The following is a 23,885-nucleotide window of genomic DNA, read 5'->3' on the forward strand; positions in this document are numbered from 1 at the left end:
GATTCAACTTAAATGTGTGTGTGCCTAAATGTGTCTACTCTGTTTCCTTGTTTTAGCAACTTCGGAATTTTAGGAGGAAGCAGGGCAAGATGAAAGTAGACTTAGCGGAGTTTATGAAGTATCTGGCTGACCACTACAACTGTGACTCTCCCTACGAGCTGGGCATCAGGATACATAGCGTTGGGCTGCCCATATCGGTAAGATGCATGAAGTTCTGCAACATTCCAAGATGGTTAACTCATGAGTTATTATCAGTAGAGGGGATGGATTGTTCTCTTTTTAAATGTGCACAGACTTTTTGATCTATGGTCCTTCTGAGAGAGTACGTCCCTGCAGCAGCACTACTCATGGAAATATTTAACACAAAAGTGAGGTATACACAAAAAGGAATACACTGAAAATAATTACATATGCAATTTTTATTTTTCAGTTAAATTCTTACAAAGAGCAGTAAAGAAGAAAAAAATGACCAAGTCAAATCAACATTAGGTCAGACATTACAACAGCTACGGCTCACCTAGGTACACTTACACACAGTGGTAGAAAGGTTATTCCACACTTCACTTCTGTCTTAGATTCAGGTTATCTCAGCTGCCGTGTTTACATGGACACTAGTATTCTACTAATAGTCAGAATAATAGGCCAGTCAGAATAAAAATGCCTCATGTAACCACCTAATTAAAAGACACTTCTTCCTTCCCAATCCAGGCCGTCTTCCCTTGTAACTGAAGGTTTGCAACCCTGCTTCTGGCACATTGGGCTCTGTGGATGATGTACATTGATAGAAAATATGAATGTTTAATATACAAGTAATTATGAATGACAATGTCTGCCAAAATCCACAGTGGTAAACATGGTGCAGCTGCATTTTGGATGAAATTAGCCTGCTTATTTTTATTTTACACTAATCTAAAAGTCTAACTTCTCTGTTCACTCCAGACACTAATGAAGGTGAGTCGTAATGAGCACGCCATTTTGGAGCAGGCCAGGGAGGTCATCCAGAGAGAGATGGAGGAAGAGACCCAAGAGCGGTTGAGAAAGATCAAAAAAAGCGTTTTCGAGACGTTGCAAGGCGCAGGTTCCTTCTCCTCAGCAGGCAGTCTGGATCTCAGGAAAAAGTACGCCTCCCTGCCGGCGGCCGAGGTTGTTTTGACAGTCTTCTCAAACGCAGAGGGGGTGTTCAACCCCAGGATGGCCAAGGTGGGTGCAAGGCACTGACAAATATATTCTAATAATGAATTTCACACTTCTTGACTTCTTCACCACTTGCTCTGTGATAGTGTGGGAATTTTGGGTCTGCTTTTTTGGGAGCTTATGATTACGATACCCTGATCCTGTGGCCTTAATTCTCCACTATAGGCTGTAGGGGTGTTAATTCCACTAAGCCTTCCAACATGAGCTGTCAGGGGGATGACAAGGAGTTTCAGGGCTGCTCTCCAGTTTTGAACTCATTAACAAAATGTCACCCTTCATAATCTCCTAGTCCTTAACGAAGGCACAAGATAAAAGATGAAAACTGACTAGACATCAAATATGGGCCCATACTCATCTAGTCAGTCGCCTACTTGTTCTCGAATTATCTTTACCCTAAAGAATTTATTCTTTTCTATAGTTTGTGTTATCATTGTGATTAAACTGGTTCATTCTAAAACATTCAGGTCATTCTATCTGTTTCCAACTTTGACCTGAGATGGAGTTGGAAGAACCCTATATTCCAAAATATATTGCATCATTGTACACATAAGCTGCTTAATTACAGCTAAGGGGCTTATCCCACACTTTGAAAAAAGAACAGAACAGTGTCAAAGTTTCTCTCTCCTTCCATATCTTGGAGTTACTCTGGAAAGTTTTTGTGTAGGTGATACTAACCTCCTAATAGTTTTCTTGGATGTAAAAAAAAGCAGTCAACAAATGCTGTCACAGAATCCCTCCAACTGTGGACTTTTATACAGGAATAATACGTGTGCTACAGGAAAGATGACTGTCAACTTTCTTCATTTGTCTTTAAAAAGATACAGGAAACATACTGGAGGAAATGAGAATGTGATTCTTAGAAAATGGAAACTTATCAAGCAAGACCTCATGTTCTCCCTGCATGTTTGCATATGAAATGCTGTTAAAATCTAAAGTTAAAAGAACTAACTGAAATAAAAGAGACAAACTGAAACTGACAAAAGGACAAGAATGCAACACTATCAGCACAACAGAATGACTGTTGGAAAATTCATTCATTCATTCAACTTCTGTAACTGCTTGTCCTGTGAAGGGTTGCGGAGGGGTTGGAGCCTATCCCAGCTGTCATTGAGTGAGAGGTGGGGTACACCCTGGACAGGTCTCCAGTCTATCGCAGGGCTAACACAGAGAGACAGACAACCATTCACACTCACATGCACACCTACGGCCAATTTAAAAATAACCAGTGTACCTAACAAGCATGTCTTTGGACAATGGGTGAAAGCCGGAGTACCCAGAGAGAACCCACACAGACACAGGGAGAACATGCAAACTCCACACAGAAAGGCCCCAGTTGGCCTGAATTTGAACCGAGAACCTTCTTGCTGTGAGGCATCAGTGCTAACCACCATACCACTGAAAATATTTTAGTTTATATTCCACAGATCATGTGATAGTGCCAGTTGAATCAGCACTGGCTCTTTATCACACTGAATTGTTTTATTTATATAACAGCATAAAATACACACTTTATTAGGGTGCAAATTGGTTAGATAGAAGCCTGTGTATACTTTGGGCGTGACGGAGAAATTAAGCATGCAGGATTTATTTCAGATAATGTCAGTACCATGTAAATCATTACGGTCTTTCTGATGTAGAGTTTTGTTTTCCAGCAAATCCAGAGCTTCCTGCTGCAGGTGTCAAATGACCGACTGGCAAAGGCTCTGTTTCAACTAGCCATCTGTGGAGGCTCACTGGCTGTTCCACAGGACCTGGTGCCCAAAGACAAGGCATCTAGGAGCTCAGAACAAACTAAAACCGAGGACATAACCACTGCATCCGTCCCCAGCGAAGGTTCTAATGCAGTCTTTCTCCCACACATATTAGCTGGTCTGACAGTGTCCTCCAAACATCTTTAATATGTGTATGTTTAACAGGGTTTTCTGCTCTATCTCTCAGCCCAAGTGAAACAGTATGTGAAAGACAGCCTGGCTGCTCTGAAATCAGCCATCACTTTGGCCCACCTTGCCTCTCTGGAGAAGAAGTTGACCAAACACTTCCATGTCAAGGATTTCCTGTCTTTAGAGCAGGGTAACTTCCTGGAGTTCCTGGTGAAACACATTCAGGTATCTATACAACTTGGGGGATTTTGCAGCTTCCTGAGTTTGTGTATGAGTGTGAAATCTACTGCATACCTAATGCATTCACACCACATAACTCTTGCAAAGTTTTCTTGCCATAATGACAATTAAAATAAAAATGTACATCCTGTCTCTCTCTGGTTGTGTGCAGTGTCTGCTGGATACACTGGGGTCCACTCTGATTTTAAGCAGTAACAACATGGAACATGATGGCAGTGGTTTCAGACCCAACAAACAAGATGTGTTTGAGTTCATCAAACAGTGTGGCAACATAACCTCTATTGATCCAGATGAAGTAAGTCAGTTATACGTATCAAACACAGAAACTAAAACAACACTCCTCTTTTATACAGTATATAAACAACACTGGACGTGTTCTTAAACCAAATAGCAACGCCGTTAACATACAACTTTCTTCTTTCCTCAGCTCTCCCACATTGAATCAGCAATCAGGTCTCACTACAAAGTCAAGAACAGTCGTGAATTAGGCCATGGCACTCTGCACATGCTGGCTGGCCTTGTCCAACGCCAAAGTGGGCTGGCTGGAGGAGGACTGAGCAAGGTCTACTATGAGTCAGCCGTGTTTGCCAAACACAACGAGTCAAGGTTTGAAAAACGTCACACAAGTGATTCAGTAGTGTGCTTCCATAGAGCTGAGAGATTTGCAGAGACCGACTTAAATAAGAGTAGACAAAATCAGAGCTCTGCAGTTCAAGTCAAGCTCCAAAAACAATTTCCAACAACAGAGTACATTTATTTTATATTTATTTTAGATAAAGGTTGTGGCCAATAATGAGTGACCAATACATTTTCTTCTGGGATGTGGCTCTTGACATAAATTAACAGCCACTAGGTGTCTTATGGGCAGCACAATGGGGGCACTGGTAAAGAGCCTTTATTTGTCATTATATTATACAAGTATCATATAACGCCTGTGGGCCAACCTGACCGGTGCCTAACACCTAGCATGTTTTGAATGTTTTGGGTGCCATGGAAAACCCACACAGACACAGGGAGAACATGCAAACTCCACACAGAAAGGCCTCTGCCCCGTGGATTTGTGAAGTTTGGATGTTTTCCGTGTGTATGTAGTCTTTCAATGTTGTGCTGGCCATTTTCCAGAACTGTATAGTTACGGTGATATTCATGGCCCAGCATTTTGCAGCATTTTGCAGCTGATTTCATCAGTGTCAAATGTGGGGGGAAATATTTTAATTGCTCATTTGCATCAAAATGTAGTGAGCACATCTAATTCATTTGAGGTTTCATATTTTCCTTCAGCTCATTTGAAACTCACCCTTAAACCTTTCTCATTCACTGACTTTCTGCTAATCTCCCAAGTCTTCAACTTGAAATATTTTGTTTGATATTAGGAGTATGGAAATGTTGATGCAGATGATAAGCAAATTGAGGTGCTAACTAACAATACCAAAGCCAGAGGTGAAAGAGATTTTGTTTTCTTTTCACTTGAGCACATCACATGGATGGGGTAGGGGTTAGTGTGACTCTTTTACTCTACTGTGCTGCAGTAGCAGTGTGAGTGTAGTCTTGTGTAGTTCACGCCTGATTGAGTGCACCACATCTCAGGGGAGTCATATATTCTGTTAATGTTTTAAAAAGATCATTAATCAATAGCCTGTTCCTTATCTCCTTAGTGGGATACGGATGTCATTCTGTGACATTGATGAGCGTTCAGTGAAATATTAAAATATATTACAATGAGGTTTTGATATGTGGTAATTCATGACAAGCAATTAAGTTAAGTCAGTTCTTGTTGTTGATATGGCATAATGTTATTTGTTTGATTGTAACTAATGTATATCCTCAGTTGTTGGGTATACTTTACAAGCTAGAAGTGAATGAGATCTCATAGAAGAGAAAGAGAGTTACTTACTATTCTGTACTGCCACTAGTGCCGGGGGGCGCTCAAGATCTAGAGGCTTTAAATGAGACTGAACTAACAGAATCAACATGGGTAAGCCATGTTAAGAAATCTGACTGACTGAGCAACTTCCTTCTGTCCTTGTCCTTCTCTCTCTCACATCTGTCCAAACAGTGCTGAAAGTGGATCAGAGTCTGTGGGACGCCTGGGTGACATGTCCAAGGCCCAGGCGCTGGCTTGCTTGCTCTCCTGCCCTTTGTTGGAGGATTTAAGCGATTGGAGCCAATGGGAGTTGATCTTTAGACCCGTTCATGGCTCCCTTAAATATTTCATTGAAACGAATGCAGGTAGGCTTGAGCCATTTTCATCAATTCCAGACTGATGAATGGATACTTGATATCAAACACAGTGTAAGCTGTGACCAAAATGTTTACACGTTTACTATACAGTGCACTATATCTGTAATTCACCACTTTATTTTATTGCAAATTGTTCTTGCCACAACTTCAGCTTTTGTCCAAACATAACCCTGTTTGCAGTTTTAACATTGAAATAGCGAATGAGGAACGACCAGTGTGTCTGTATAACACTCTTCTAAGCTCTGCAGGGCAGGAAAGGGGTGCTAATCTTGCCTTAAACGCTGACTACATGTAAAACTACACAGTGAGCAAATACTTACACAGCAGATGTGCTGGTTGTTTGTTTTTACATAATCTGTAACCCTACAAGCCAACTAGTTATTTAATCACATACTCAATGGTTGTTCTGTGATGTGGTAAAGTCATACATGTAGTATAATAACAATTTCATCTGGTCCATAAGCAAAAACAGTCTCTAGCTTCAGAGCGTGTTTTGTGCAGCCCAGTGCAAATGTTCATTGGTGGTTTTCCTGATTTTCTAACCCGTCCTCTACAATTCAGCTGGTAGATTTTACATTGGTGTGGCATCAAACGCATAAAAAATGGTTTTCTAAGCTGAGGTAGAGTTTTACAAGTATAAACCCTCCATGGATTCATAATAAGAACAGTGATAATTGACCTTGTTTGCAGTTGTAGGTACCCTGTCAATGGGTAATTATTTTTTACGTCACAGGGGATTGTTTGTTGCTGCCTTGCATCGACTATATTTTGTATACAACTATAAAACTTGTACACAGTATTACCAAGTAATGTGGATTTGTGCAACTAATATGTGAATTATTTACTTACAACACAGGTAACACAGGCCTGGCAGCATTAGAGGTGACACCAGGTTTGCTGCTTAGGATCACCACAGACACAGGAGACAAGCACTTCTCTGGGGCTGCCAAGTGTCTTGACCCCGTTGGCACGGCTGGCCACCTTGTGTCCATGGTAGTGGCTGATGGGATCGTCAATGCTCCCATAGCACTCCTGGCCAATCACATGGAGAGCTCTCTGGCAGAAGCTGTGGGTCAAGGAGGTAGTACCGCTATCAGTGTGGGAGATTTAAGGGCCTGTTTAGACCTTGCACTAAGATCTGAACTGGGCAATCCGATCATGTAAAAGACGGTTATGAACACCCCCAGGATGCATTGAGATCGGCTTTTAGAGATCCTATCTCTGACCACATTTTGAGGTGATCTGGGTCACATGTGTCCGTATGTGTCTGCATTCTTTTGGTAGTGTGAACGCAAAGTGTCCAGAGTCGTATTAAGGACCGCCTATACTCAACAGGGGTGCTCCTGCATCAGTGGAGTTTTGCCTCATTCATTCAACAAAAAAAAAACACACGACTGCCTGAAAAGGTTAAAGCACCGTAAGTGATGTTTGTTCATTAGTGATGAGAGCCTTTTAAAATATTCTGTCCTTGTAGCTGTTAACTAACTAAAAAATAAATAAATCTAAGTAACAATTTACAAATGAAAGTATTTAAGTATTTACACAAGTGTGATTCTGTGTTAATTATTGATGCAGTTGTGTGATGAGATTAGATTGATACTTTATTTAGCCCGTGGGATAAATCCACAGTTGGAGTTTTAATCTGAGTTTTATACTAACTAACGTCAGGGTGGAGATCAATAAATAATAACTTAATGTGTGTGCTAAAGTCATGGCGCACGCACATAAAGCAGAGCTGTTCTTGGTTCTGGATCCATTAGAGACAACCGCTGTTCAAATATTCTGTTGTGGCTGATGATGTCGGTTTTATTTGCACATATCGCAAAACTGAGATCGGATCTAGAGACGCATTTGGAGACGCATGTTGTGCACATGTACCTAAAGCTGGTCACCTGTGACTGAATTGCCCAGACTGGATCTTAATGGAAGGTCTGAACAGGCCCATAGATCACTTGGATTCTTTTTTGTTATACTAAATAGATGGAATAGTGCATTAAAAATGTAGCATAAATGTGTCCTTGTTACTAAAATAAGGTTTGTTCTTTAGGTTTGTCCCAGGCTGAAGACGATGTGTCATGTTACAGCAGAGTGGCTGAGTTCCTCCTGGCATGTCTGGCACGAATCCCCAACAGAACCTGCCAGGCTCTTTCACAGCAGGTCAGTTTCCCAACCCCCATAAAGAAGCTTAAAGGGAGGTAGAAATTCAAGCACCACCGTTGTCTACTTTTACAGTTGCAAAATTTAAAACCCTTATAATGTCTGGAGAGTGCATTGTGTAAAAGAAAACATTCTTCTCTAGAAAACAAAATGCAGCACATCTTTTAACAAGCACACTGACAACATGTCAATGTCTCCTTGACCAAATGAGTGGGCAGCTTTAGCCTATGAATTTAATCTGCTCACCTAAATTTCTGAAGAGGTGGTTCTTATCAACCAGTTGTCATGCCAACCATGGACTAAGATGCTGCAGCTTTCTGGCTTTTTGGTCATTTCAAGCTCTTTTTTTACATTAGACACATAACTAAAACAATGGTTCCTGCTTTTTGCTTTATGGTTTTTGCAGCAGTTTCTATTCTAGACTTGCAAAATATTGAAAGGTCACGCATTACTCTTGCAACTCTGATAAGAAATGTTGTGTACAATCTCTCATGAATATGACTTCCAGGTGTTCTTGGAGCCATTCTCCCGTGTCCTGGGCCAGGCCAAGTCTAAAGAGGTCCTGATCACTGTGGCTCAGTCTGATCCAAAGTACATGAACTGTCTGCATCGTCTGGGCATCCTCCTGGGCATCACAGACTGGGTCAAAGACTACCAGAAAAAGTTGAACCCGACGCAGACAAATGGCACATACACAGCACCTGTGTATAAGACCAAGGTCAGAATACGAGTCAGGAAATATAGAAGAACTGTACTGAGTCAGATTGAATGACTGAACAGATATCAGCTACACTCTGTGTTTATTACATCTTTCTTGAAAAAAGGCAGCAGCCTCAGTAAAATAATCAGAGAAGATTCACATGGATGACTGACCCCAGAGTTGAACCAAGAGTAACGATAGCAAAATGTTCAACTTTGATATGAAAGAGATTTCTAGGTAGTGCAGTGCCACAATACTGCTACTTGTAACCACCAAACCATGAGATTGATCAGATTTATTTCTCGGAGTACTTTTAAAAATCAGTTGTAAGTTTTAAATTTGTGTGTGGTCATGACACACTTGAAATGTGAGGTATGAAACACAGTGGAAGTACAGATAAGTGTATAAAGAATTACTCAGAGCAAAGTATAAATAGATGTTATGTAGCCTGTAGCAGTAAACCTGGCAAACTTAACTAACTCACTGTTATTTTTATGACTTCAGTCTAACTTAATAGATTCTGAGAGCAGCAGTCTGTCAGCTCTAAATATGAGTGAAGACGAGTATCCAGAGGATAACTTCATGGACAACAGCTTCGCTTCCTCCCAGCAAGGTGACTAAATTAGTGCTCTACCACAAGAATGGGTACTTTAATACTGGCGAATACAAATTAAATTACTAAATATCTTCTTCTAGTCAATGGTGAGCAAGATGTCGAGATAGAGGAGAAAGAGGACGACGAGGACCTGTTTGAGTTGGCCTCACTTCCTAATGGAGAGACATCAGACGTCAGCAGTGAAGCTGAAGGAGGACAGGTTGAGGAACTGCTCGAAAAGTCTGATAGTGATGAAAAGGATGCTGCCAGCAGTCACTCGGAGGCCGCAGTCCCTTTCCAAAAGGCCTTAATTGACGACATCAGGTTCGTCACCTCTGCTTATATTCATGCTGTCAATTTAAGTGTCGTGATTTTGTTTTGTTAAATGTGGCTTATACAAAACCAAGATTTACCAGCCTTTACTGGTCCCTTCTTGTTTTCTGACAGGAAGAGCGAGTTTGGCATTGGAGTGGAATTAACTGCTCAAGGCCAGAAGCTCATGGAGGTCCACCAGGAGAGGCTGGGCCGCAGCTTGGACCGCCTCTCCACTGAACTCTACAGCAAAGACACACACTTTGTTCTGGAACTCATTCAGGTGGTTTCTAATACATTTATACCCCTAAAGATGAAGCTAAAATCTAGATGAAATGGGAAAAATAGAGTGGAACATACCTGGTACTAATTAAGGATTTTGGTCATTTATATTAGTGTACAACTGAGATTTAACTTCTGTAGATAAAAGCCGTTAAAATGTTTCTGCAGAGTTTGTAGTTTGTTTGTTTGTTTTTAACATCCAACTAGGACTTCCTCTGACCTCTTTGCTCTCCATTTTTCAGAATGCTGATGATAACAATTATCCATCCGAGGCTGGTGTTGTTCCAGCACTGGCATTTGTGGTGGAGAGAGACTGCATCACCATCCTCAACAATGAGACCGGCTTCCAGGAGAAGAACATCAAGGCCATCTGTGATGTGGGCCGCAGCACTAAGGGCAAACACAAATATGGATATATTGGTAACTATTTGCATGATGCCTTGGTTAGCATTTACATCTGTTTTGACTGTTACAGCATCAGTAGGAGTTCAGCAGGATAGTGTCCTGGTTAACAGGAAGATGCGTTGTGTTGGTTGCTTGCAGGCTGAGGGTTTGCCCCTCACTGTAATTTATTTTATATTTTATTGCTTTCCTGATCGCTTTTAAATTTGCATTGAATGTATGCTTGAAAAAACACACCTGCCACTCAAGTTTATATTTTAAACAAAAGTATTGGTGTTGACCCAAAGTTTCACAATGCCTATTTATAAATATCACTACTTCTAAATCTTATAGGGCAAAAGGGAATTGGCTTCAAGTCTGTGTTTAAGGTCACAGACTGTCCTGAGATTCACTCCAACGGCTTCCACTTTCGCTTTGACAAGACCTGTGGCCCGATGGGATACATCCTCCCCCACTGGACTGAAGATGAGAGGGACGTGCCTCTGAAAGACATCAATCAGCACAGGTTGGATGATTGAGAACTACCACTTTTTTTTACATTCAGCACTTCGACAGTAATCCTGTGTGCACAATCCCAGGACGTTTAAACTGAAGCAGCTAAACTGAATTCTGCTATAACGTCAAAATGTTGTCAGTACTATGTCAGTCAAATTAAGGCATCAGGTTTATGTTAGATTTTGGGTTTTTTTTGTTCCTCAAAATGCAGTCTGTTCACTTAGCTTAGTTTGCAGACTTTTCTATCTTGAAGCATCTCTGGTAACACAACTGTTAATTGTGTTAAAGGTCTGTGCATTTGTTCTCTTTCTAACAGGTGGACCACTAAAATCAGCCTTCCTCTGCGTTCTGAGAGCCATCAGACCAGAAACCTCTTTCATGACGTGCACCCATCTCTACTGCTCTTTCTCCACCGCCTGCGCTCCATCACCATCTACAATCAGGTAATTCATTTTGTATGTGCAGACAAATAAACAAGTGCAACCACTCTAAAAGAATTCATCAAAGATCACCTCAACTTACTTACTGTGTCTGTGTGCAGAGCGAGAAGCGGCTTGTGACAATGACCCGTAAAGACCTGAGTCACAAAGTGGTTGAGGTGGAGCACACAGACGGCACGGAGCGCTGGCTAGTGGTCAAAAATACACTGCAGCCCAAGAAGGTGATGCACACAAACTAACCACCGTATCTATTTCTGTTGCTTCACTTTCAAGCACATATCATGTTTGCATTTCAGAACAACAAGTTAACACATGTTTCTATATTGCTTTCTTTCCTGGGGCATAAATAAAATCAACAGCAGTTATGCATTTCTCTGACATTCTCCTGGCGTTTTAGCTTCATAAATTGAATTCGCTCTGCTCCTCACAGGTCTTTCCTTATCACCTCGTAATCCATCCTTGTGGAAACTCACTCATTATGCAGGGTTTTCATTCACACAAGCATATATAAATGCCTCCAACCAGATTTTAACGATCTGTCAGGCTGACGTTTCTATAATCCCTGCTACTCTTTCTTCTTCAGCTACTTTGCTTCTCCCGTTTCCCAGAGGCAGCCACCCGTTACCTGTGGTTAGGTTATATAAAAGAAAGTACAAAGCTGAGTGAGAGAAATATTTTTGAGACATTCTGTGCTCCAGTTTTCCAACAGCCTCACTGTTCGTTTAGCAGACAACTGGATCCATCCAAACTTTCCGTGAACTGTTGCAAATGTTGTGACAATGATTTGTGCCTCCTCCAGATCAAAGAGGACATTGAGTCGACCGAGATCGCGCTGGCTTTCCAGCTCGGCAGCGACATCCCAGGAAGTGACATTGTATGCCAGCCTCAAAAGCAACCTGTGTTCGCCTACCTGCCGCTACGCAGTTTTGGTTTCCGTTTCATCATCCAAGGTGAGCATTCAGATTGAGATAAAGAAATTCATTCATGGACACTGTTTGTTAAAGAAAAAAGTGGGTCTAATTGATGCCCTTTTCTTCTCCAGGTGACTTTGACATTCCTTCCTCTCGTGAAGATGTTGACAGAGACAGCTCCTGGAACCAGTGGCTACGATCTGAAATACCACAGCTCTTCCTGCAGGCCATGGATGTTTTCTCTGTAAGACAAAACTAGGGAGGTTATCACAAAAATAGATCAGATGAGACACTTGCAAGTTCACAATTTGCATGCATAAAACGAAAGAGATGTATGTAAATTTAAAATAATACATATGCAATAAGAAGGACGTAGGATGCAAGTCTAATGAGCAGATAAGAAAATATTTGTACAATAAATGATCAAATAAAGGTTTGTATTAATTAGTAATTAGTAATAATGATGCCAGGGCTGTAAATAATAAAGTAAACAAAAACAGGATAAATATGTGTTGCACAAAATAGCAAATAAATATACTTTGTGATTCCTCAGCAATAATTTCATTATTTCATACAACATTCCTGCAACTTGGAAAAGGAGGGATTATGCCTTTAGAGCCACTGAGATTTGGAATTGAAAGCCCCCCAAAAATGTGTAACAATCCGTTCATCAGGATCGTGTTGATCTTGTTCATATTTTCAAACCTTCATCTTTTTTTCTGTGACTTACACTTGTCAAACCAGAGAGAAGCTCATAAAGAAATACACGTGACAGTTTGATTATTGCACAAGAACTGTTTATAGTTAAAAGCAGAATAGCAGAAAATATTTTCAGAACCTTTAATATGAAATATCTGGACAGGAAAGAGTTGAACATCATTGACAGTAGAGACTAAAATATAACTTAAATATATATATAACCGGACTGATTGGAAATACAGGCGTGTCCTAAATATACGTCTGTTTCACATAAAAGGCAGTTATTTTTGCTGTTGAGGAAAGATTGAGAAAACGTCCAAATTAGAATTTGCAGCAGATCTACATGTCTAAAATACGATGCAGTGGTATCACTTAACAGCACACATTCAGCCTTTGTTTGTCTTTTAAATAGTGTCCTGTTCTCTTTCCTTATTCCAGAATCATCCTAAGTTCACGGGCCTGAAGGGCCTTTGTCAGTTCCTGCAGTTCGTTCCGCTACCTGACGAGGTGTTGGACTTCTTCAAGCCTGTTGCTGGGCAGATCATTCAGCTGCTCAAGGGCAAGGCCTTCCTGCCTACACTCAGCTCAGGTATCAGTCACACGTGCAAGTTGTGAACAGAATTTGAAAACACCGTATCTAACCCTGTGAATGTTTCTCTCCATATTGTCTCACCCAGATGGTAAGGTTGTGTACAAGCTGCCGTCCCAAGTGGCTGTCTGTCAGGACCCTGTGATCCGTGACGTGATTGGCGGAGACGAGCTGGAAAGGCATCTGTCTCTCTCCTATCTCCATCCTGGTCTAAGCCCTGCTCCCCCAACCACCCTGCTCACTCACCTGGGAGTCCGACACCTGCAGGGATCAGATGTTACCACGGTAACCACAGCAATGGCCAAGGAGCTGATGAGAGGGGAAGGTATCCGTTCAGGTGAGGGCAGAGTGATTTCAAAGCAGCAAAAATGCAGCGCGGTCATGTATGCTTTCTATAATACAGAACAGATCCTTAAAAGAAGTATTTATTGTTATTTTTATTGCCACAGTGATGACTGTGTACAAAAAAGAAAAAACATACATTCATTTAATAGTTTAGTTTGGTATTTTGTCGCATTAAAAATACCCATAGAATATTCATCGCATGAACCTGGCAACCTTTACTAATTAATTAACTACTGTAATTTATAAGTGTTGTCATTAGCATAGCTTGTTTTGTCAGATGGCTCACTTTGTTTGGTTTTAAACAAATTGTGACATCATTTATGAAAGTGAGATAGATCATGCTTCATTAAGTTTTTTATACTTGTGTGTGCATTCACTGGTTACAGACCCCTCTTTGCTCTTAATTTGGTTAAGTTCTCTGTAACGCCTCGTGATGTTCTTCTAGACGGAGACCTGCGTCAACTAGCCAGGCTTTTGGTTTGCAACTACCGAGCTCTGGAGCATGGCTACGGAGAGGCAGATTCCATCTTGCAAACCCTCCGTGATCTACCCATAATTCCTCTGGCCGACGGACGTGTCGTGGCGCTGAGTGGAGATGGAGTGTTCTTTCCTATGGAAGAAACCAGGTCCAAAAAAAAGAAAGCTCAAGCTCAGACAGGTAATTCTGTAACTTAAACATAACTACATAAGTGGCAGTAGCTAGAGGCTATTTTTTTTTTTTCAGTTGAAGTTGAATCAGTGGAATGAGGTTGAGCTGCAAACTGACATCTTGTTCAGCCAAATGACTTTGTCTCACAAATACTGAGATATTCTTACAATGGATTTATTAAGAATGGACATTGAGGTCTGTGAACGTCCATCGTTGTCCTGGTCACAGTATATCCAAAAACAAAGCTAAAAATAGGGCAACCGGACAGCAGATATACACCACCCACGGATGTACCTTGGGAAAACCTAAACTCCCCTCCAGTTTTATAGAACTGAAAAGGCAGTTAACACTAAAATAACTTCACACTGCTGCATCATACATGATTACATGGCAATCACATGGTCTGGATGCTTTGATTCTTTCAACAAAGGAATCCAGAATTCTCACCCACAGCATCCTTACTCAGAATAGGATCCCCATATACAATGCACAGCAAAATGTAAAGTTAAAAAAAGAACTGGGAGACATCAGTGTCTGCATTTACTCTTTTTTTATGCGGATAAGTGCTCTGCACCTGCAAGCAATGTATGGATGTGCATGTGCTGATTGCACAGTGCTAAATCAGCTGTGGCAGTAGCAACACACCAGTGCTGCAGATGGAGAAAAGCAAGCAGCCAGAATATAGGACAGTACTGTTTCACAGGTTTTCAGTTTCTAAAAATGTGAGAATCTGATGCAGAAAAACAAAAATGGATAAACATGTATCACCTTGGTGACTGTTTGAGGTGCACACATGACAGTCTCCATCTGTGCTTCATTGAGCTCAGCAGTGTAATACTTGCAAAAGCTGGAAATAAATATGGCACTTCATAACAAGTAAAAATAGCATGTTGAATTATATGCTACATTTGGATCAAGGCACTCAGTTAAACTCACTTTATTCTCTGGTGTCTGAGTAGAAACAGAGCATAGCCTTTAAAAGGATCTGCGTCAACAGCTCTGTCTGCTCTCTTGGAAGGCAGCACATGCAGGTCATGCAGCTATGTAGATGTGTGACAAACCTGTACGTAGTCTCCAGAAAGACTTGACCTCTCTCTCTAAGAATAAACAGACATGCAGCCTCTCAGATGGGAGCACGGCCACATAAAAGTGGTGGAGCGCTGCACTTGCTGTGCGTCATCACATTCAAAAACAGCACCCAAAGCAGAGGTTTAGAATGGCAGACATGAATAATTGATTTTCACACTCTGATGTAAGCATCATGCCACTGCTGCTTGCAGGCTTTAATAATCATGTTGTCCAAGTGGTTTGGTGTATCTATATTCTATTCTCCCTCAGCACTCTTTATTATCTAGCTTCAATGAGCCTCATGTGAGCACCACTGATGTGTTCTTCCATCACCATTCATGTTGTTCATAAATTAATCAATGAATTATTTAGTTGAAACAGTGAATTTCCTGCTGATCAGCACTGAAGAGTATTAGTGCATTAACGTGCTCTTAAATATCCAGATTGTAGTCACCTTTAAGCAGTAATCTGCTACACCTGGTACTGTAGTCAGGATAGAAGATTAGCGATATCCTGAAATGCTCACTATGCATGCCCCAAGGTAGTCTTGTGTTTAGGAAAACCTATTCACCAATTCTAACCCTTCAATTTACTTCTGTAGTGTTCACTCTGCCGAAATATTTTTATAATGTCTTGTGAGAAAATAATGATGACATCTGAGTAAATGACCCTTGTTACATGGGGTGTTTACCAGACAGAGAGGGTCCTACAGCAAGATTGTTTTTGGTTGCATTATGGGAAGCATCCAGCTCCAACTCCCTTCATTTTTCATAAATCTAAGCATTGATATAATTGAAACAGGTGAGTCATAAATATCATTCAAGGATCTGCAGTTTCTGGCATTTCTGTGTTGACTTCTTTATTCAGCACTGGAGGTTGCTGCGTGGACAAGGTACCAACATTAATTGTAAACATACTGAAAATGCCCTTTATTCTGTGGACGCATCTACTGCAAAAACAAGGAATGCCCTCAGTGAAGAAAACAAGAAAAGCTTTCTTTGTCTGTAGAGGGCTTTTTGTCAAAAGTTTTATAATGGTTGCATGGCAAGGATGTTGCTTAAACAGCTAAGAGAAGAAGTCACACACGATTATCTAGTCACCAAACTCTGTGGAGACATGGAAAGCTGTGTTCCAGATTTCATCTGCTGGGTCTAGATGCTGACCATAATTCCATATTTTCTAAAGTTTGTGGTGACTGATATAAGAAGCATGTCGATACAATGGACTAAATAAGAGGCAGGCATAGACTGTGGCACTCTGATTTTTGGCTTTAACCTGAGTCCTGTCACCCACTTGTATGTAATAACAACAGCGTTTGAGTAACAGAAAAGCTTGACAAATTCTTTGGTATGACTGCTTGCAAAGTTAGTAGAAACAGTACTAGTATGAGTAAAGTCTTGACTCGGCCTTGGCTGGTATTTAGAGTTAGAACTTTTGCAAGTGATGTCAATGTGAAGCACAAACCTCCGGCTCTGCTAAAAGGTGAAGTCAAGTGGACAGAGATGAGCGTGAGAGCTTCAGAGAGAGACAGCTGAGTTAAACACAGTGTTCTTCTGAAATATTGAGCAGTACAGAGATCACTGGGGAAACGTTCCATCAGATGCCAGCCTCAGAAAGTAGAATGTAGGTCACTGGAGGGTTTCTGTTCTCGTGATTTAGGTACAATGTGTGTTTATGTGGTTAAGAAAAACACAATTATTTAAAAATAGCTAAGAAATTTGAAATCCAAGAAAGACGAAAATCACCAGGAATTGTTTATTTCCGAAATCCAGATCAAACTTAAAACTGGGCTGACATTGTATGACCTACAATCTAATGCTATTTGCTACCACAGTAGTCTAACAAATATGGTCTTTGGAAAAACTAAGTATTTGTGTATGGACTGAATGTTACATTTGTGGATGTAGGTGGGTGGTGTTAATCTGGCTTGATTTTTTTCTATTTGCAGGACCACTGTCTGCTTTGTACAGGGATGTGAGTGTGGTTCACCCCTCTCTGCTGAACTGTTTGGAGCCTCTGGAAAATCAGCAGGTCCATGAGCTGCTCAGAAGACTTGGGGTTCATGAACTGGAGCCTCAAGAGTTGCTGGAGCAGCACATCTACCCTTCAATACGGAACAAAAAATGGAAGGTAATAAGCAGTATACTATGTACTGCATCTCAGGGGTCTATTTCCTTGTCAACCACAACATATCAGCATAATTATCATGTTGTTTTGCTCATTGAATTTGCCTTAAATGTCTTTCCTGCTTTCTATCATTGCCCTTGTTTTCCTTCTGCGACATTCCCACTGATTCCACCACAAGTCGAAGCCCGAGGATGTGGTTGTGAGCTACTTGGTTTTCATCAAGCAGCATTCCTCCTCCAGCCAGGAATATTCAGATGCCACAATACCCGTCCTCACCTGCAGGGGGCTGCTGTGTCCAGCCACTGACAGGGTGCACTTCTCTGAAGAGTATGACAACATCAACCTGCCAAAGAAACTGCCTGGTAGGGAGAAACCCACACCTCTTTATACTGACACAAACATAAACACAGAAACTGTGTTCATGCTGGTGTGGCCAGACTTCTTATCAGATTCTTATCAGAATATCAGTCAACGGCATTTGTATTTCATTATGGGGAATTTTTCAACAGCTATAGAGACAAAAAATACATGCAATTGGATAGTCCAACAACCAATCAGATTTACCCACAAAGACCTCCTAGACTTAGAAAATCAACTAGAATATTCAAAACAATCAGCAGGCCTTGCTTCTTACTGTCCACAGCTGCCATCTCCTTTTTTTGTGTGGGTACATTTGGGACATCAGCTGTGGGTTTGTGTATTTTTGTGCATATTTTCTTTTATCAGGACAGTGGTTAGTGATTATGTCATCGTTTGCCTCTATTATTAGGGTTAAAGAAGCAAGACATGCCTGAGATTATTGGACATAGTGGTGTGTTGTTGTTATGTAAGTGGTGGTGGAGTGGACAACATCCTGTAATGGAAATGCATCAAGAAAAAAGGCTGAATTTGTGGAGATACAAATTGATTTTCTATTTAAGATGTTTCTACTTCGCATTTTAAAGACATCAGTGCAACATTTTTACTAAAGACTCTGATCGTGTAAGACATTTATTGCTGAGATTCATTCCAGTACATTTTATTGGTTCAACAGCAGCACATTTGACAGTGAAAGTCCATCACAGAGGCAATCTAATTTTAGAAAGTTGTCCTTGAGAACAGCCATACATTATGAAAACAGCTGCTTTAACAGAATTTTGTTAAATTTTCCTGATATCTAAAGCTAAACAGCATTTTTAGATATTTGTCCATTTATATTTTTGTCCACAAATTAGTGACTCTTTACAGCATTTCTTTATTGATCTTCCTTCTGTATGACTTCATCTTGCTGTCTCCACTTTCACCTCCAACAGGCTATGATTGGATCTTGCTGAGCCCCTGCTATGTGCAGACAGACAACGATGTAGGAGGATGGAGGGAACTGTTCACCAGACTAGGAGTCAGAGACGGCCTTATCATTCGTAAAGAAAGAAAAACACTCACTGCCACAGAACTGGTGAGAATGACCTCCCTGAACTGTTACCTCAGCTGTGTAGGAATCACACTCAGCTCATGCTGTAAAGGTGCAGCTTTACTGACAAAAAAAGACTAGATATGAAGGTCTTGACAGCCCTGCATGTAATCACTGATGACAAAAGGCTATGGATTGGTTGTGTAAGGACACAATATTTATTGGTTGCGTGGACACCAGAAGCAGACCAGAATCTTCCTCTGTATCTGTGACTCATTATGATGAACAAGGTGGTGATTAAAGGGATGAAGATACTAACAATTATGAGTCACACAGGACTCGAGAGATCAGTAGCTGCTTTCAGGATGAGTAGAAAAAGCAGGTGGCTGCCGGGACATGTCACGGACAGAGCTGAGGCTGGGCAGGTCAGACATTCCTGGAGCCTGTTTAAGCCTGGGCTACTGCTACAATGGATCACATGGGGATTTGTGATGATACCATCAGTCAATGTGCGATTGTCATTGCCTGCATGTAATAATAGAAAGAAGTTACGGACATTACTGTGCACACCAGACCCTAATAATTAACTGTAAAACTCTGGTCATTACAAATGAAGGCAAATACTTTAAAGGACCGCAGGCCTTTCTTATTTGTGGTTAGCACTGACGGGGAAAAACAAATGGCAATTTCCATTTATTAGTTGCTCTACGGCTTTTTTGTCACATGCTCTTCATCAGGAGGTGTTTTTGAATTGTACATGTTTAAATGTTTTTTCCAGCTGTTACAGAACAGTTTTCCCTACAAAATGGACCTTGTGGTGAGATTGTTCAGCAGTCAGTTAATTGATCAGTTCATTTTCAGGAACATAGTAGGCACCAGTTGCAATTACTGGTTAAAACCATCATGTCATTTATTTTCAAGTTACATATGATAAATTCTGAATAATTCTTGTAAGCCAATTAATGAGAATCTGAGTAACAAATGACACTGAATAACTTAGTCTCTAATTAGTGTTAGTATCTAGTCAGCTTTTATACCATCATATGAAGTTCTGTCTCCCTGAACTTCCATACTAAGAGATTATTTGGAAAAAGGACTGCAGACTGGGAGAATAGTTGTCAGTTGCTGCCGACAACTAACGGTTTCTAAATGGAAGAACATAATAAGGTTGCATTTAAAGACAAATAGGAGATGATTCAATCAGCTAAAAAATAAAACTATACATATGTTTAAGTAAGAGATAAGATAATCCTTCATTGATCCTACATTTTATTAAATAGTAAAACATTTGAAAACATTTGAATTTGCTTGTTTAAACCAAATAGGCATTGGACCAGTCAATGGTATGTAGTTTAGGATGGAGAAAGGAAGACAAGAGTCAAGAAAAGCCTAGCAGTGCAGTCTGCGACAAACCTGCAATAACAGTGTAGAACACTTATGGATTTTGAACATGTGAGATGTTGTAAGCTGTTATTAAATGTGAAGGTAATTTTTTCCCTGCTCCTCCACCAGGCCTCCAGTCCCTGGTCTATTGAAGGTGCAAATTGGCACCAAAATCCTGGGGAGGGCTATGAGGTTGATGACTACCCCTGCGAGGAGTTTCATGCCCTGGCCACAGCAGAGCTGCCTGGCTCCCTCCTCCTGCAGCAGAGAATGGCTTTGCTGGAGATGCTGGAGTCCAACTGGGAAACAGGGTAACGCCCACACGTAGACACCCACACACTTAACATGTTCCTCCTCCTCTGTCACATTCTGTCCAGCAAATATTGTGCCATTTTTAGACGAGTGCATTCACTGGGTGCCTGTTATATTTAGGAAACCTAATGGTCAGAGATAAAGGATATGTTAATGGCTATGGGATTAGTTAAGCAGGCACTAATTCCCATTATTTCCTCCGTAGCCATTAACAAGAGATATCGGATTAAAAATTGGGATTTAGTTGCTTTTAAAGCATCTCGTGAGCTGCTGTTATGGATGTGTGTGAGGAGAGGACAACAGTTCAGGTTACTTGGTCACCCAAGCTAATAAACTCACACTGGTGAGCAGTGCACACTGCTAGTGCATGGTTGAATTACATCCTATGCAACATTTCCTACCAGCCGCTCCTTTATGTCTGGGACGAATAATTAGCTTTGTAAATTGTAGCTGATTTATTGTTTATAACACACACACAAGGTTAGATTCCTCAAAGTAGCCATTGTTTACCTTTATAACTGCTTGCTACACTGCTGGTAGTATCTTAAACAGCTTCATGAGTTAGTCAGCTGGAATGGTTGACTCTTGTCAAAAATTAACTAGTAGGGTTTCTTCCTTCTTGATGCATTTACAGTCATTAGTTTGGTTGTGCTGAAGTAATCTTGGTGTAAAGTAAACAGCTTAACAACTACTGTAGTAATCTATGAGGCATTGCTCGGCAAAGTCTATAATTACAGCATGAAGGTCAAAAACAGTTCTGTCTCAAAAACCATCAAATATTTTCATGAAAATGGCGTGAGGATGAGTGATCCAAGTTATCATTAAGTATAATGGGTAACTTGTTTCAATAAATGCTTACATATTATAATAACATTAATGAAAACTAACTGCTGCTGAAAAATACAATGTGTACTGACAATATGTCTGTATGCAATACTGATTAAGTCCCAAACTCTCAGAGAAGAATAGCAGAGATTCTAGTTTTCCGTATACTGTGAACAAGCACAAAGTTGCATTTGTTCATTTATTTTTTTACCACAGCCCTGTAAACTCACTGAAAGAGAAACTGCCATCTAAAGCACTGATCAGTTTGACTTGAGAATTTCTCAGTGCATATAACTGATCATCAACCACATGCAGTGTTGCTGAGTGCTGAATATTGTGCAGAGGAAATTAGGTCACTCAGTTCTGCCACTTTGTTGACTTGTCATTTGTGTCCTCAAGATTACTGAGCTCCAGTGAAGAGGTGGTCATCCATACATTCAGATCTCTGAAGATACACAATCCTATGACAAATGCAGTGGCTGGCCATGCATTTTCCACCTTGGCCTTCAATCCCCTCCAACCTTATTCAAAACACCTCTTAATACGATCGTTGACACTACTGCTATAGAAACCGTCAACAACATAGGATACACAATAAAACAGGACGTTGCGTTGTATCTCATATAGAGAGACGAATTCCAATACTAAAGCGAGAACAATTCAAAAAGTCTCCTCTCATTCACTGCAGCCACGCAAAAACACTGACGGTACCATAGGTCACAGAGAAGGCCTAAGAATACGGACTTGAAATGTGATTGGTTAAAGGAACAGCGTCACTACAATGTGTTTCAAGCTTCAGCCGCCTGCAGTTTTAATTGTGTAGGCCCAGGCAGATTTCTTTGACTCAACACGTGATGGCTGAAATATGACTGGATAAAAGCTCTAATGCAAAGTTACACTGCAGGAATCACTGCAGCTGAGAGACAGACATAAAATGAAAAGAATAGGCTATTGGGAAATATTTAATAAGATTTAGGGAAAATATTAAAATGTAAGTCAGTGATTTTGATAAAGTTTAGGTCAGCAGAGAAGGCTTTGCTGGCCCTGACAGCCCACCACTGGTTAAATGTATGTTGTCAAATAAGCAGCCATTATATGGGTATGTATTCTGTTACTTTTACTGTAGACGAAAACTTATTTACTGGATGAAAACTTCTCCAATTTGTCCTGTTCCACCAGACATCGCTACTCTCAGTACCTCACAGCCCAGGTGATCAACAGCAATGGACCACCAGTCAAGTCCTCCTTCTACCACTTCTTGTGTCGCCTTGAATGGGTGCCAGCCTATCGCCCAAGAGAAGGAGAACAGCTTGAGAGAAAGTACCTCTGTCCAAGCTCAGTCTATCTGAAGTCACCCGAGGTCACCAGCCTGCTGGCCACTCATGTCTATTATGTGGACATGGACTCCAGCGAGTTCAGCAGAGCTCTAGGTAAAGATGTGTCAACAGTCTCTGCCGTCCATGGCTGTAGTCATGGATTATCTTCTGATTGCATCATGTTAAGTTACATGATCGCCAGTGTGACTGTCCTCTGTCCACCTCTTTTAGGAATGAGACAAACTATCTCAGAAGAAGTTCTGTTTCACTACCTGAAGGAGTGGTGCGTCAAACCAGTATCGGATGACCAGGAGCAGAAACTCCCTGAGGACGAGTCAGAAGGGGCAGAGTTCACCTCCACCATGCAACACATCCACAGTGTCTACACCTATCTGTACACCAACTGTTCCCAGAGCAGTCTCAAGGAGCTGTTCCAGCATTACCCTGCTGTGTTTGTGTGTGAGCATAAGAGGTACGTTGTCAGCATTATTACTCAGGTTAATGCCAAAATGAACATAAACACTCAAGGCCACAAGTAAGACTTTTCTTCCCTAGGGACAATGACTGGTGTTCAGGGCGCTTCCACCACCTGAAAGAGGTGTGCTGGAGTGACGCAACAACCATGTTCAAGCGCTACAGATCGCTGACTCGCAGACCAGACAGTCCCATCCAGGACCCCAAAGTCCTTGCTCCTTTCTACAGCCAAATGGAAAACATGAGCGAGTTCTTCCTCAAGGTAAGCTGCTGCTGCCGTTAAGGTCAATCCACACAAAAAGCCTGTGTAGGAGCACGTTTGATGTCCATCACTTACTTGTATCACAGAATTAGTCCACAGTGACCAAGTCACAAACATTGTGTTGTTTTTTACACTACATGTCTTTTTCTCTTTGCTCTCATGTGCTCAGTGAATCTTAACATTAGTCACAGACAGCTGTTTAAATCACAAAATATCTTAATATTTATATGTTGTGAAGTCTGTCATGGTACCTGTAATCATTAATCAGACTCTCAGTGTCACTGTGAGCTTTCTGGTTTCACATGGAATCAGTTCAATCAGTGAATCAAAACATAAAAACAAAGCTGATATCCAGTACATTTATTCTACTGGCTCTGCTGTTCCAGCTCTGAGGGTAGAAACAAAGAGTGGCATCTTGCTTTTCTTGCTCCCAGCATCTTGCTCCCAGTTTTCCCGTAAATCATTCTGTCACAGTCTTAGTTAGTCCTAGTAACAGCTCGCATAATTTCCCTGCATGTGAGAAATGGGACTCATGGCTTCTTGTTTAATTGCTTGTTTGCTAAGCCTCTTCCTCTGTAGTTACTGCTCTTAAGTTTC

The 23,885-nt window shown here is 41.0% G+C and overlaps 1 protein-coding gene across 7 annotated transcripts in view; it reads left to right on the top strand.

The window, feature by feature from the left end:
• LOC311504111 (uncharacterized protein) overlaps positions 1-23,885 on the top strand; it is a 42,800-nt gene that overhangs the window by 9,881 nt on the left and 9,034 nt on the right. For all 7 annotated transcript variants that reach the window (XM_084567094.1, XM_084567099.1, XM_084567100.1 and 4 more), the window contains 29 exons: positions 57-197; positions 940-1,200; positions 2,847-3,027; positions 3,133-3,299; positions 3,466-3,609; positions 3,742-3,920; positions 5,371-5,543; positions 6,412-6,636; positions 7,603-7,712; positions 8,221-8,430; positions 8,917-9,025; positions 9,109-9,331; positions 9,455-9,602; positions 9,844-10,021; positions 10,337-10,508; positions 10,815-10,941; positions 11,040-11,159; positions 11,738-11,888; positions 11,981-12,093; positions 12,987-13,137; positions 13,226-13,474; positions 13,928-14,140; positions 17,148-17,329; positions 17,505-17,688; positions 18,619-18,761; positions 20,229-20,410; positions 22,416-22,666; positions 22,784-23,024; positions 23,108-23,288. In XM_084567094.1, coding sequence (XP_084423220.1) covers positions 57-197; positions 940-1,200; positions 2,847-3,027; positions 3,133-3,299; positions 3,466-3,609; positions 3,742-3,920; positions 5,371-5,543; positions 6,412-6,636; positions 7,603-7,712; positions 8,221-8,430; positions 8,917-9,025; positions 9,109-9,331; positions 9,455-9,602; positions 9,844-10,021; positions 10,337-10,508; positions 10,815-10,941; positions 11,040-11,159; positions 11,738-11,888; positions 11,981-12,093; positions 12,987-13,137; positions 13,226-13,474; positions 13,928-14,140; positions 17,148-17,329; positions 17,505-17,688; positions 18,619-18,761; positions 20,229-20,410; positions 22,416-22,666; positions 22,784-23,024; positions 23,108-23,288 — 5,109 coding nt within the window. The remainder of the gene's footprint in view (positions 1-56; positions 198-939; positions 1,201-2,846; positions 3,028-3,132; positions 3,300-3,465; positions 3,610-3,741; positions 3,921-5,370; positions 5,544-6,411; positions 6,637-7,602; positions 7,713-8,220; positions 8,431-8,916; positions 9,026-9,108; positions 9,332-9,454; positions 9,603-9,843; positions 10,022-10,336; positions 10,509-10,814; positions 10,942-11,039; positions 11,160-11,737; positions 11,889-11,980; positions 12,094-12,986; positions 13,138-13,225; positions 13,475-13,927; positions 14,141-17,147; positions 17,330-17,504; positions 17,689-18,618; positions 18,762-20,228; positions 20,411-22,415; positions 22,667-22,783; positions 23,025-23,107; positions 23,289-23,885) is intronic.

This window comes from Chelon labrosus, assembly GCF_963514085.1.
Source record: "Chelon labrosus genome assembly, chromosome: 19".
Lineage (NCBI taxonomy): Eukaryota > Metazoa > Chordata > Actinopteri > Mugiliformes > Mugilidae > Chelon > Chelon labrosus.